Here is a 14,350-nt window from a genome sequence, read left to right as displayed (position 1 = left end):
TAGCGGATGAGCAATTGTAGCATTATCCCATATCCTCGTAGAATGTTACCAATTGTAGCAACAATGGCCACCATCACATCTCCCCTCATATATTTTCACCAATGAATGAGACCCCCAATGTCAAATAAACCTGAAAGGAAAAAGTACTCACATATCATAAAATTAATAAATCATTTCCACCTTGGAAACCATTGTCACACCCCAAAACTCATGTGTAACATCAAGGGAAAAAAAAGGAAATTATACAAACAACATAAAATAAAACTTTGAAACTTTGCTGCTAGTTCCGAAATAAACATTGAGACTGAACAAGGAATTTCCAATTCTCTATGTTCTCAAATTGCCAGCACATGTCACCAAGACAAAATCAGCCAAAGAAACAGAAAAGACACCTCCATGCAGCAAGCTTGCAAGCAATATCCATCAGTTTCTTATTGCTGGAAATTCATGTGACTCGGCAAGAAAAACCATCAAACCATATAGCACCTGGCTTAGCGTCTCTAGATTACTGCACATGCATATCATGATTAATACAATAGCAACTGCGAACCAAGGACGCAAGCTAATATAAATTAAGTAGCATATGCAAGGAGCTCTACCAAGATAGCAAAGAGCAAGTGGGAATTGCAAAGAAACAAACATAATGGAATATGAATCTCACCTTAGCACATCTCTGCAAAGCTCATGGCTTCATCAATTCTTGGAATGGCATTTGCCAGCTCAGAGAACAAATTAATTGTCCATTCCATATGTTCGCATGTCGTCATGCTCAACTGTGGCATCCACTTCCTATGGAGGATCATAACCAAATAATGAGACTGCACATAATCAAATTCACACACACACACACACACACACACACACACACATGCATGCAAGCATACAGAAATTTTTCATAATAAATACAGATATCAAACATGGATAAAGAAGAAAAGATTCAGCAAAGGCATCAGAGAAACTAACACAATTTCAGCTACCGTGTATTAAACTTTGAACTCAGAATTAAACACCCTAAGCTCAATAAAAATTTACCAATTTACATGCATCCAGAAGCCGATTAAATAAACTTTGAAACTATATAAAATTTGACAGAAACGGAGCTCTAACTTACAGATAAGGCAGTCCAAAGTAAGTGTTTGAAAACTGAAACTGCAACCCCTGTTTTTGACAGATTTTGTAGTCATACTTAACAAACTCGGGTATCAAACTTCAGCCAAATTACACGCTATTAGAGGGCTTTTAATCCTGGATATGTACAGTTTAAAACTACGTACTTATATCTCAAAACTAACCTACTGTAAGATCCAACCCCTATTAGCACAAACCATCTCTATATTTCTCCAAAATATAACAAGAAAGAGCTAGTGAACCAAAAATCAGAATGGTCTGTTCTGTGAAATTCTTCCACAAATTATCCATTACTCGCTCAAGAAAGAATTTAACAGCCAGATGCATCCGCCAAGAACAAAAATCCTTTAATGCCATTTTGTAAATCATTTTCGCATGGTTATTGATGGACCCCCAACTCAAATGCAACTGGACCAAAGACATGGGAAATAAAATAGTGACTGTTAATCCACTTTTTGGAATCACGTTCGTAGGATACTGACCTACTGTGAGTTCCCCAAAAGCTACAGTTGACAGTAGCTAAGATGAACAAAGTAGGATATGTGGGCACTTCATAAAACATGTGTGAATCGACATTAGGCCAAAGCTCAAGTTGAGGAAATCCGCCGCTTCTAGTGGTTTGTCACCATCAATGTCATTATGTCAGCCTTCGTCTCATCTGCAATATAAAAATAGTCAAAATGATTTGCCGCTATGTAAACCCATCCCCACGGAGCAACAATGCGAGGAAAATACATTTGCACATGAGGATGACGAGATTGAAAGGACGTATTACGCAGCCAGTAAAAATCATCACCGCTACCCACCACCAAAGCCGGCAAAACTGAGTCGCCATCACGAAGGTGAGTGAGCGCCGTCGAGAACGGTTCATCCACGACACTCGATTAACGGAACGCGTGCAGCAATGGATAGATTGGGGCGCGCCGCTGACAACGGAACCCAGAACGAATCTTCCTCTTCATCAGAACATTTTTAGAAAATGAAAATAAGAAAATGAGTTTGCATTTTTAGGATTTGAAAATGTGTTTGATAAATTATTTAGAAAACAAATTTAGAAAATAAAAACAACGAAAATGTGTCTAATAGTACAAATGAGAATAACATTATGTGAGTTATCTTTTAAGTGTATTTTTGTTAATTTCTGTATAATTTAACAAATAAAAAATTCGATTGTTTTTGAAAATCTAAAACTATTTTTATCTCCTTTTTCTTCTTTTCTTCTTCTTTCCTTTCCGGACCTTCTTCTTTCCTTCTTCCTCCTCTCCATTCTCTTTTCTTCTTTCTTCCCTCTTTTTAACTCTCACTCCTCCTTCCTTCCATGGTATAAATCCCATCAACTCATCTCTCTCTGGTTCCACTAATTAATGGTAGTGGTGATTAGATTGGGTGGTGATGGTGGTTGAACTGGGTATGTGGTGGTTGGTTTCTCTCATCTCTCCCTCTGCAACTCTCTCTCACTCTTCTTCTCCTTCTTTCTAATTATTTCTCTTCTTCTTTTTCCTCATCTGTTTTTTTTTTTCTTTTCTTCTTCCTCTCTGTCTTTTTTTTTTCTCAGTTGCAGATTTTTGTGATTATGAGTTTTTTTTTCTTGAAATTTTGGGGCTGATTATGGTTGGAAGGAGGAGATTTGATTGTTTTGGATATAATTTGATTGGATTGTTTGCTCATTTCACGGAGAAGAGTTGGCTTTGATTCGAAGAGACTGAAAACAAAAACGACTTAGTGGTGTTTTCAACATTTGTTCATACTTTTGGATTCATTCTCAAAAAACAATTTCAGCTTGTTTCTTAAAATAACCCACCGAACATGTTTTCAAGTGAAACCAGAAAATAAAAATAGAAAATGACCCTTGAAAATGATGCCGAACTTCAGTGAACAATGTTTAGTGTGTTTTGGATCGACGTCGCTTTGTCTTGACAACCGATGTGCTTTTGAAATGTGTTGTTGTAAACCATCATGTTAGATATCCTACGACGTCGCTTGTATAACCACTGACCTTGTTTGTAGTCAATGTTAAAACAATGACATGCTATTGACATTTCGACTTCTTTAAGGTGACGTGATTTTTGCAATATTGGCATCATTGCAAAAGTACCATCATCATGAGTCATGACATATAAAAAATTCCTCCACTAAGGAGGGAACCCAAGGCACCGAAAGAATGTGCACCTCTCCCATTTTTCTCTTCCTTTTCGGCCACCAACTCTTAACCATGCCTGCATATTTCCCATACATGCATTCATGTGCTTTGAAAGAGGAAACATAACAGCCGCACGTATCTCGACTCTACTGAGGAGGGAACCCCAACACCTTCAGTCGAGGTTATCAAAAGGAAAGAAAAATAACCTTGAGTTGAAACTAGTTAAGGTTTGTTAATAGGGTCTAGTCCAGTGAAAAATGGTTTTATATTGCACATCAGGGGGTCGTTTGGCACGACAGATTGTCATGAACTAGACTAAATCCTGGGACTGTCTCGGATTAGCTCAGATTGGCCTAAGCTACATTAAATATTGACTTACGTTTAGTGCTGCGTCGGACTAAGAAATTGGATTGTAAAAATAGTGAAAATCTATGTTTGGTGTTGTGTTGGACTAAAAAATAATTCTTATAATATTTAAATTTAATTGGGTTTTGACCTAAAAGATAAATAAACGCTAAAAAGAAACTCAATTCAAAGATTTATAACAATATCTGGCAACAACAAAAAAATTAAAACAATAATAAAAAGAAAACAAATAAAATTCTGTTTTTTTTTATGAAGAATAAAATTATGATATTTGTTTTTTGGCTTCTCAAGATTAATCTTGGTCGATCGAAACATTGTTAAAGGAGCTAAGCTCACTCTATATAATTATAGGTTTTTCAGGGACCAAGTAAAACAATAATTAAATTTTATATGTGTATATATATATATATAATTTTTATATATATGACTTTTAACTTCAAACTGGAAAATATAATTTGACAAGTAAAAATTGCTTGCAATAAAGAAAGCATCACATCATGAATTATTAAACTTGTTTCAATATCAAAAAAATATCAAACATTTGTAAATTACTATAGTTTGATTTTCCAAATGCAATTTCAAAATAATTATTGTAATATTTAAATTTAATTAAGGATTTTTATCTAAAATAAATAAATGCTGCAAAACCCCCATTGAAAGATCTAAAATAATAATTAAAAGAAAACAAATAAAATTATGATATTTTTTAAAGAGAGGCGTCGAACACACGTGTTTTATTTAGCGAGCATGCTATTTAGAGAACCACTTTTCAGGCTCACTGTATTAGAAAAGCTAGTGAGGCGTTTTTTTTCACTATTGGACTATACAGTCTCATTTAAGTTAGTCTCGTCTCTTACTAAACAAGGGTTTCGAGTGCTATTTAACCCAATCCAGTCCAGTGAGGCGTACCAAACATCTCATGTTCAAACTCCCATGGTACCTTGGCAAGTATGTGTGAGAAAACCCCCTCCTAGAATCAATATTTATTTATTTTTTCCCAATGATAATCAAATTTTCTTAAAAGATTAAGAATTATTTACATATTTCTCATTCTCAATATTCTATTCTCTCTTCCTTCTCCCCATGATTCTCGCGTGTTAGTGGAACCAAGTTGGCGAATAAAATTCAGTCCCCTTTATTGTTATTATTATTTTTAGGTGCAAAATTAAAGTCACAGTGTACAAAATGAAGAAGAGAGACAGCCAATGAGAGGTGAGTTTGGATAAGAAAGTTGAATCCTAAGCCAATTCTTGCACATGTGGGCAATGCAAACTATTGCTCTGTTAACTAGTATTGACTTGATGAGATCTGATCATTCTGAAAGCATCAAAATGGCGTCTCTCTGTCCCATCAGCAACTTTCTCAGTGATCCTTTCCCGGCAGCCGCTGAGGAAATAGCTTCCAACCAAGACCTCATCACACTGATCCTCATCCGCCTGCCCGTTAAGTCTCTTCTCCGATTCAAATGTGTCTCCAAGAATTGGCTCTACCTCATCTCCAATCCACAATTCAGTACCCGCCATCGCAGTCTTGCCTCTGCAGGCATCATCTTGTGTCAAAGTCCTGGTCTCATCGGTCACCTGTCTCACCATTGCAGAAATTCTGAGCAACCCTTTAAGTCTCTCAACTTCATAGGTGACTCAGCCGGTGTTAAAGTGTTGCAGTCTATCAATGGCCTGGTCTTGTGCTGTAGCTATCACAAACAGGGGAAACGCCGCAGCTTTTATGTCTGCAACCCTTCAACAAGGCAATTCTTGATGCTTCCTCCACCTAACGCGGATGGCTGCGATTCGTGCACAACCATTTTCGGTGTTAATTTGGCTTTCAATCCCTCTAAGTCACCTCACTACCAAGTTGTCTGCGTTCAAAATTGTTCTTCGTCATCAACAGCATCCGGTAATTACCAGATTGAGATATATTCATCTGAGACTGGAACTTGGAGGCTATCTGTCTCTCCTTTTGTTGCCTCATCTGACATGGTGTTTGAAAATGGGGTGCTTTGGAATGGCACAATTCACTGGATTAGCCCAAAAGGGGCTACATTATGTTTCGATATCGACCGAGAGCGCCTCCGATCAATGCCTAGTCCTCCATCACATGAGAGATGGGACAAAAGAAGGTTCAGATATTTTGGTGAGTCTGGTGGTCATTTGCACCTTGTTGAAATTTATGGTCCAAGCACTACTCAATTCCAAGTCTTTGAGATGGAGACGGATTACTCAAGATGGATTCCCAAGTATGATATCGACATTGCTGCAATCGTAGATGAACTTCCGGGGATGGTTATGGAATACCCTGAGCTCCATGAATATGGTTCTCGTTTCTATGCATTTGTTTTGCTTTTTATCCAAGAAATTGAAGGGGGCCCGTTTCTGTTGCTACACATTCCTGGTAAGTTTATATCTTACAATATTAGAGATAGGACCTTCAAGGAGATTTGTGGTTTTGGTCCCAAATCCACCGAAACAAATACTTCTGCGTTGCAGATTGGATGCTTTCATGCTCATCAGTTTGTAGAGACTCTGGCTTGTGTTTGAATATTTCAGTATATTATTTTCTGTCCTCTTATTATTTGTACCGTTGAAATTAAACCTATCTTTTGTAATAATTGTGTGCCTTTCAAGATTGGGATTCAGAATGTAATGATTTTTCTATTGATCTTCTCATATTATCAGTTGTATATTATTTTCTGAATCTGTACTATTCCTGGAAATCTTTTCTTAATCTAAAAATACGAATTTCATTAAGAAGAAGTGTTGGTTGGTCTAAGGTCAATGTCAATACAACCAATTAACCAATCTGGCCTTTCTTTCAACAAATAGAACAAACCACACTTCCGCAATCGATGACTTGTGCCATCCTATTGCAGCAGCGAGGTTCTGACATTTTCTTGAACTAGAACTTTGCTTCATATCCTCTACAAACCGCTGCAAAAAATTTCTTCCTTTATATTCACCAATTTAGTTGCCTCCAACAAATCAACTTCAACATAAAAAGGCAAAAGCCAGCATCAACCGAAGCATACTACCGTAGTATTCTATAATTTCTCCACATGTTTTTGGAGAGCTAAAAGTTCTGCTTCTACTATCTCTGCGTTCTCTCACATGGTTCTTGTAGTCAAAATAAATTCCCTAGTATTTTGGGGTGTAGTCTTCACACGTCTCTCGTGGAAATATTTTTTTTTTGTTATCTTTTACGTTTTCTTATGTGGAAAAAGTTGTCCATGACTATAAAGAAATGGTTGCTGCAACAACTACGACAAATTTTGGCTCAATAATGGATTTTTATATAATTTAAAGATAGCCAATTCTTCAAGGGACATGTGGCCATACAGATCAGATAGATGCCACAATCACAAATAAGAAACTTGAATCTCAATCCAATTCTGGCACATGTGGCCAATGCCAAATGCAAATAGTTTTCCATTGACTTTGCTGAGAATAAGTCTGCGTTGTATACTTGTTGATTTATTTAGCCATATTCACATTAAAGCTATGTTCACTATTTCTTATGAGATCTAAAAGCAGCAAAAAAATGGTTTCTCTCTTTGACATTAGCAACTCCTCCGATGATCCATTGCCTGCAGGTGAGGCCTTAGTCAGCTTGCAACCATCATTTTGTGTCGGATTCCCTGGTCTCACCAATCACCTATCTCTTAGTAACTGCAGATAATCTGAGTAACCCTCTTTTTAAAACAATAATTATACCATTATCTTATAAATTATAGAGTTTTTCTATTTAAATCCCGCACTTCTCTTTGTTCACCTCATATTCTAAGTTCACCTCAACTTCTAATTCAAATTTTCACAATTTCTAAGAAAACCCCACTATCTTCCCAAACCACCCTCAAGTACACACTTAGCAGAAAAAATAAAGAAATAAAACTCATCAACCTCACACCCCACACCCCATTGTCTTGCCCCTCACCACTCTAAGTTCACCTCAATCTCACATTGCTTAAAGAGATAAAAACATTGTTGTCAAATGCGTAGCCGTATTATTTTATTAGTATTTAAACAAAAATTGAGAAAGAAATAGGACGTTTTGATAGAGAAATGTTGATAGTTAAATTGATATGTAAGTTATTATCATCAAACATGAAGAGTGATGGGGTGTGTGTATAGATGTATTAGGATTAAGTATTAAGTTGAATGACCTATTTTGTCTTTTTACACAATAATAAAACTTAAGAGCTTAATAATTTAAGTATTACGATGAACAAAGAAAAATGTGAGATTTAAATAGAAAAACTCTAAATTATATTAATATTATTATAGAGCTACTGAGTACAAGGAACAATTTAGGCCTTCCAATAAGTCTCTCAACTTCATCAATGACTCAACAGGTGTTAAAAGTATTGCAGTCCATCATGCATGTAAACCAAATTACCTATAGAGCCTCCAATTGTTAGAAAAATACCTTTAGAGCACTGAATATTTCATCGAAACTATAAAAAGGGCTCTATCCACCATTGATAGAGCCCCAATTAAGAATATACAAATTTATAAATAAACCCAATCCTAAACATGTATTTATAAAAAAACCCAAGCACTATTTAAACATAGAAACACACCCAAAATCAACCCCAAAGTCAACTTTTTGGGTGTGTTTATAAATGAGTTTTGAGTGTGTGTAATGATGGGTTTTGGGTGTATTTATAAAGTGTTTTGGGTGTTGGGTTTTTTTATAATTTCAACCTCCATTTTGGGTGTTTTAGTGAAACTCCCTTAAGAATAATGCCCTTAAGACGATAAGAAATAAAGTTGTCCACTACCACAAATGTGCAGCAATTAAAATAAACGCTAGAAACGAGAATCATCATCTTGGCGGTCAAGGTTGGAACCCACGCACTCATAGTCATCTCTTTCCATATCAATGAATTGGAATTAGGTATTCTTAGAGCATAAATTTCAACAAGGTGGAAATACATCCTAAAAGCAAAGCATGTAGCAAGTCTACATAAGAGATTTTGGACCTTCTCCATCATTTTTATTTTATTTTTTGTCTAAAAGATGGAATTTCATAACAAGCAGGCAAAAAGCCGAGAGAAATACAAAGTCCATAAACAGCAAGGCACAAACGTACAACAAGACATAACAGTGACACAGCTACATAGAAGGAGGACAACTAAAGAAAACGTAGTCATAAGACAAACAAATAAGTCAAGAAGTCCACACAGCCGCAACCATTAGGCATTCCTTGGGGGGCATGGTAAACCATCCTTGTTTAGGATATGCATTAGAGCTATTCCAGCCATGCAGCCCAGCCCGAGGGGAAAACAAAAACTCGTTCCAACGGAGAAGCCCAGGCCCGGGGTGTGGGACCCACCAACCGGGCTGGCCCAAGGCAACTTTCGCCCGGTCCAAAACGCGGTGGGGATAGCGTCATGACGACGTCGGTGGCGTCGTCCACGCGGTATTCAAATTTTTACCGTTGGCGCGTGCAATGCACGCGCCAACGTTAAAAATTTAAACCCGTGTCTTGTTGGACGTCGACGCCAAACGGGTGGAAGCCACGTGGCACTCCCAGCGCTCCGATTTGATTCCAAATGTTCATCCAACGGCTGGCGATTTTTGGACAATAAAATTATGAAAAAAAATTGAAATTTTTAAAAAAATCCTAAAAAATTCTGATTTTTTTTCCTATAAATACCTATAAATACCCTTCACTTTCAACACCAATTCTCATACATTTTATTCTACTTCTACAATTACTCAACATTTTTTTCACTCTTCACTCAACATTTTCTTCACTCTTCACTCAACATTTTCATCTCTTTCACCTTGTAATTTTAGTTTTTATTTTTATGGCTTCTTCTATTGAAACCGGAGGGGCGTGGAGCACCATGGAAGATGTTTCTTTGTGTGAGGCTTGGCTTCGAGTTTGTCATTGTCCCTTGTCAGGCAATGAGATGAAATTTTTCCATATGTGGAAAAAAATTCATGCCGAATTTTGGGAAAAAATTCAGGCTCGCCTCGTACAGAAATGGCATTGTCGAGTAGGTAGAAACTTCTCAACAAAGAGATGGCAAAATGAAGAGATGCCTTGGCAAAAGCGATGAACTTGTATAGAAGTGGGGAAAATCGTACTAACGAGGTAAGTATTTTGTAATTTTCGTTTTATTAAGTTTAATGTCCTAATATATATATGTTGTTAATATTTATTGCATTGTCAATATTTTGTTAATATTTCTTGCATTTCAAATATTTTGTTAATATTTCTTGCATTTTCAATATGTTGTTAATATTTATTGCATTTCAAATATTTTGTTAATATTTCTTGCATTTTCAATATGTTGTTAATATTTATTGCATTTCCAATTGTTTCTTCATATTTCTTGCACTTCCAATTTATTTGTAAGGTTAATTGCATTTCCATTATTTTTATTTTGTTACTTGCATATCCAATATATTTTAAATAGTTATTGCATTTCCATTTTTTTGTTAAATAGCTCATTCAAGCACAGATGTGGTTCGGTGCAACCGGGGGTGGCAAAAAAAAATTCACCCATCATGAATGTTGGGAGGTGGTGAAATACTGTAAACGCTTCAATATTATTCCAACGGGTCCCGACGTTGTGTTAAACGAGACGCCTCTCCGTGATGCAACGACATCGGATTCACCTCTCGATTCCCCTATGAGTGAAGACTCACCCATCCAAAAGGAACCGAGGCCCATTGGCCGAAAGGCTGCGAAGGCAAAGAAAACGGGTAATTCAAGCAATTATAATTCAAAGTTTTTGGAGGAAATTGCAAGGCAAAACGGCATAAGAATTGAAATGGAGCAAAAACGCCAAGATATGGAGGTGGCAATTCAAGCCGAGTGTGCACGAGAAAAGGAGTATTTGCGCAAAAAAGATATGGAGAAGACGGATCGGGAAACTATGGCGATGGATACAAGCCATATGTCCCCTGATACAAAACAATATTGGAAGCTAGAACGAAGGGATGTTATTAGAAGAAGACTTTTGCAGGATGATGGGCCTAGCAACACGGATTGGTTAAATGATCAAAACCATTAAATTAGTTGGCATACCTTTTATGTATTTTTAATTTTCTTGTTTTCTATTAAAGTTGGTGTACTTCATGTTTTTTATTTTAGTAGTAGTAATTCTTAATGACTTGTATTGGATTTCTTTATTTAATAAACAAAGCCTTCAATAAAAGACAATTTTATTCAACATATTCCATACATCAAACAAAACATAATTAAAATCAAAACAAAAACTACAAACAAGGCACAATAATAAATAAAAAAATAACACAACCAAACCATAAGCAATACTAAACAACACAACCAAAACATAAGGCCTAAAACATAACCAAAGCATCTATGCTCCATCATTCATCTTCATTCCCTTTCACCGTCCATAAATGCTCTATCAAATCAAGTTGACGGCTTTCATGAATATACGAAGATTGCATCTCTGTATATCGATCTATCATCCGGGTCATCATACGATCGTCCCTCACCAACGGTTCCAGCTCAAACGGTTCTCCATTTGGCCCCATGGGCCTTTCATAAATCCGGGTCAAGGCCGTGTTTATTGGATCCGGTTCATAGACCTCTCCAGCATCATAATCGTACTCATCCTCCACAATCATATTATGGAGGATGATGCAAGTCATCATAATGCTCCGGAGGATCTCCTCATCAAACATACGAGCCGCACCTCGAACAATCAACCATCGAGCTTGAAGGATGCCAAAACACCTTTCGACATCTTTCCTGTATCCTTCTTGATAAGTAGCAAATAATTTTTGCTTATGGGATCGGGGATTCGGAATGGATTTGACAAATGTGGTCCACCTTGGGTAGATACCGTCAGCTAGATAATACCCCGTCTGGTAGACTGTATTGTTGACTTCATAGGTAATATTGGGGCCTTGGCCGCTCAAAACATCGTTGAAGACCGGAGATTGACCCAGGACGTTGAGGTCATTTTGGGCTCCGACAACTCTAAAGAAAGCATGCCAAACCCATGTGTCGAAGCCAGCAACGGCTTCCAGGATGATACTTTTTGTGCCTTTCCTATTTCCGTAATCACCTTGCCAGGCAGTTGGGCAATTCTTCCATTGCCAATGCATGCAGTTGATGCTACCAATCATTCCTGAAATCCTCGAGCTTCGGCTTTTTGTAGAAGCCGTTGGAGGTCCCTGGGAGTAGGTCTACGCAGGTAGTCCCTAATGTACAGATTTTCAACTGCATCACAAAATCTTACCAAAGCCTCCAACGTAGTGGACTTCCCCATTCGGGCAACCTCATCCACCTGATCAGCAGATGCTCCATACGCCAACATGCATATAACATTGTAAGCTTTTGCTCCGGAGAAGGCCCAAAACCCCAGTAGCATCACACTTTTGAACAAAGTATGCATCATAATTGCAAATATCATGCATGATTTTATTGAACAAGTGGGGTTGCATTCTAAATCGCCTTCGAAAATCAACATCAGAGTACAAAGCAGTTGGGATAAAATAATCTTCCAAAAGATTCTTACCCCGAGAATGCCTATATCTGTCCACATTCCGGCGACGGCCGACTTGTGAACCACGGCGGCGACCTTGGTTCTCTTCCTCTTCCATTGCCACTGCTATGAGAACTTGTTCATCAACTTGCCTCTGCAACTCATTGATTTCATCGGCTCTACGGTTTCTCTCCTTTCTTTCTCTCTCATGCCTCTCCAAGCATCTCCTATATTCTTCCATTGAGAATGAATGGAGTATGAATTCTAAACTCTAAGAAATGAAAATATTGAAAGATGTGGTGTGAGAGGTATGAGGTGAGCCTTTGGTTTTATAGAAAAATTTGGCAAGATAAAGATGCCACGTGGCTTGATTTGATTGGATGAAAATCTTATCTGAAATTTGAAATTCATCCGAAATTTGAACCCAATTTTATCTGAAATTTGAATTTTGAAATTCATCCGAAATTTGAACCCAAATGTATCTGAAATTTGATTTTTGAAATTCATCCGAAATTTGAATTTTGAAATTCATTCGAAATTTGAACCCAAAAATTTATCTGAAATTTGAATTTTGAAATTCATCCGAAATTTGAACCAAAAAATCTTATCCCGAAATTTTATCCGATTATGAATAGTCTTGACACGTAGGAACCCGTAAATCTTATCCGAAAATATTATCCAAATTAATTATTAAGGTAAATAAAATTGTGAATAAAACAAAAAAATGAATAGTAACTGCCCTTAGCTAGAGGCAATGGGTGGAAACACAAAATTCTGATTTTGCAAGGGCAACCACTATTCACGTGAATAGTGGCTGCCCTAGCTCCCCCTTTGCCATGGCTAAGGGCAAATGGGTGGAGTTGCTCTTAGAGAGGATAAGGGTTGGTTGACCCATATTCCAGGGCTCATCCTCGAATTGGCAAGCATTGCCAAATGATATGCCATTTGGTTGGCGGTTCTAGGAATCCACGTCCAAACACAAGTCTGGAAGTAGTACAAAACATCTCGAACATTACTTAGGATAGGATAGATTTCCCAACTTCCTTTGGAAATGGAGCCCTTCAAAGAAGAGATTATTTCCTTACAATTAGATTCAAATGTGACATGATGATAACCCATCTCAGTAGCGAGCTTACAACCTTCGAGGCAAGCCAGCACCTCAGCCACAGATGGGATGGATGTACCATTGAGAAAATCTTCATGGGTGTCCCTAATTAGGATTCCAATGCCAACCCTCCTTGAGTTTGGATTCCAAGATACATCCACATTAATCTTGACAAATGGGGAGGTAAGTGGTTCCAAAGATGTTGCTAGTTACCATTAGAAAGGGTGGAAGGCTCAGTTTGATGTCTACCATGATCAAGGGTGCCAAGGAATTCATTGATGGCAGTAGAGGCAGCATGAATAGTTCTAGCTGGTGAAAGGGAGATGCATTCGAGTCTGCTTTGCACCGATCTTTCAAAATCTGCCAGAAGTATGCGATAACAGTTAGGCATTGTGACCGCTCTTGTAGGGTCTTCCCTTCCTCAATAACATTCCTTAACCATTGGCCAAAAGATGTCACAGCTTGTTGATTTATACGTATGTTGAGGGAGCATCCGAACTAGACATGCTCCACCCAAGGGTAAAGAAGAAGAATATGTTCAACCATGTCCGATTGATAATTACATAGAGGACATATAGGCGATCTGGCAATTTTCTTTTTGTGCAAATTTGCCGATGTAGCAAGGCAATTTTTGAGAGATTGCAGGAAGTTTCAAATTTTTGGTGGGACATCCGCTTTCCAAACCTCCTTCCAAAGCCTTGGATCAATCGCCATTTATTGAAGAGGAAGGGCGCAGACTTCTTCGCCTCAATTCAGTATTGTGAAGCCAATGGTAACCGGAGAGCACAAAGTAAGATCCATTCCTTTCCATTGCCCAAATCAGTCGATCTAGCAGTCTGCTACTACCAAACTTGATCTTTGTAATTGCACGGGCATCACTAGCAGAAATGGCGTGCCTAATCGGGTCCAAATTCCATTCATTGAGCTCCCTGTTAATAATAGCTTCAACTCATAAGTTTCGATCAAAAGTCTCAGTAGATGGTGGGCGAGGACAAGCGTTTGGAGAAGTCGGCAGCCATCGATCAACCCACTACAACCCCAAAACCCAATTCGAAGTCATTGCCATTGGTAACGAAGTCTTTGCCGACCCAAACAATGCCACGCGTAAACTCATATCTATATATCACAAACGATAAAAATTGAT

General features: G+C 37.7%; 1 protein-coding gene across 1 annotated transcript; it reads left to right on the top strand.

Moving 5' to 3' along the window:
- The first annotated feature begins 4,829 nt into the window (after positions 1–4,829).
- Positions 4,830–6,302, top strand: LOC103323588 (F-box protein At5g07610-like). The gene has a single exon (XM_008225586.2). The coding sequence runs from the start codon at positions 4,891–4,893 to the stop codon at positions 6,169–6,171; it is 1,281 nt and encodes a 426-aa protein (XP_008223808.2). The 5' UTR covers positions 4,830–4,890; the 3' UTR covers positions 6,172–6,302.
- The last annotated feature ends 8,048 nt before the right edge of the window (positions 6,303–14,350 follow it).

Source organism: Prunus mume, linkage group LG2, assembly GCF_029339155.1.
Source record: "Prunus mume cultivar Tortuosa linkage group LG2, ASM2933915v1, whole genome shotgun sequence".
NCBI classification, from domain to species: domain Eukaryota; kingdom Viridiplantae; phylum Streptophyta; class Magnoliopsida; order Rosales; family Rosaceae; genus Prunus; species Prunus mume.
This window is presented reverse-complemented; position numbering and strand designations above follow the sequence as displayed.

Excerpts from the sequence above, each read along its gene's own strand:
- LOC103323588 (XM_008225586.2), top strand. The coding sequence starts at position 4,891 with ATGTGGGCAATGCAAACTATTGCTCTGTTAACTAGTATTGACTTGATG.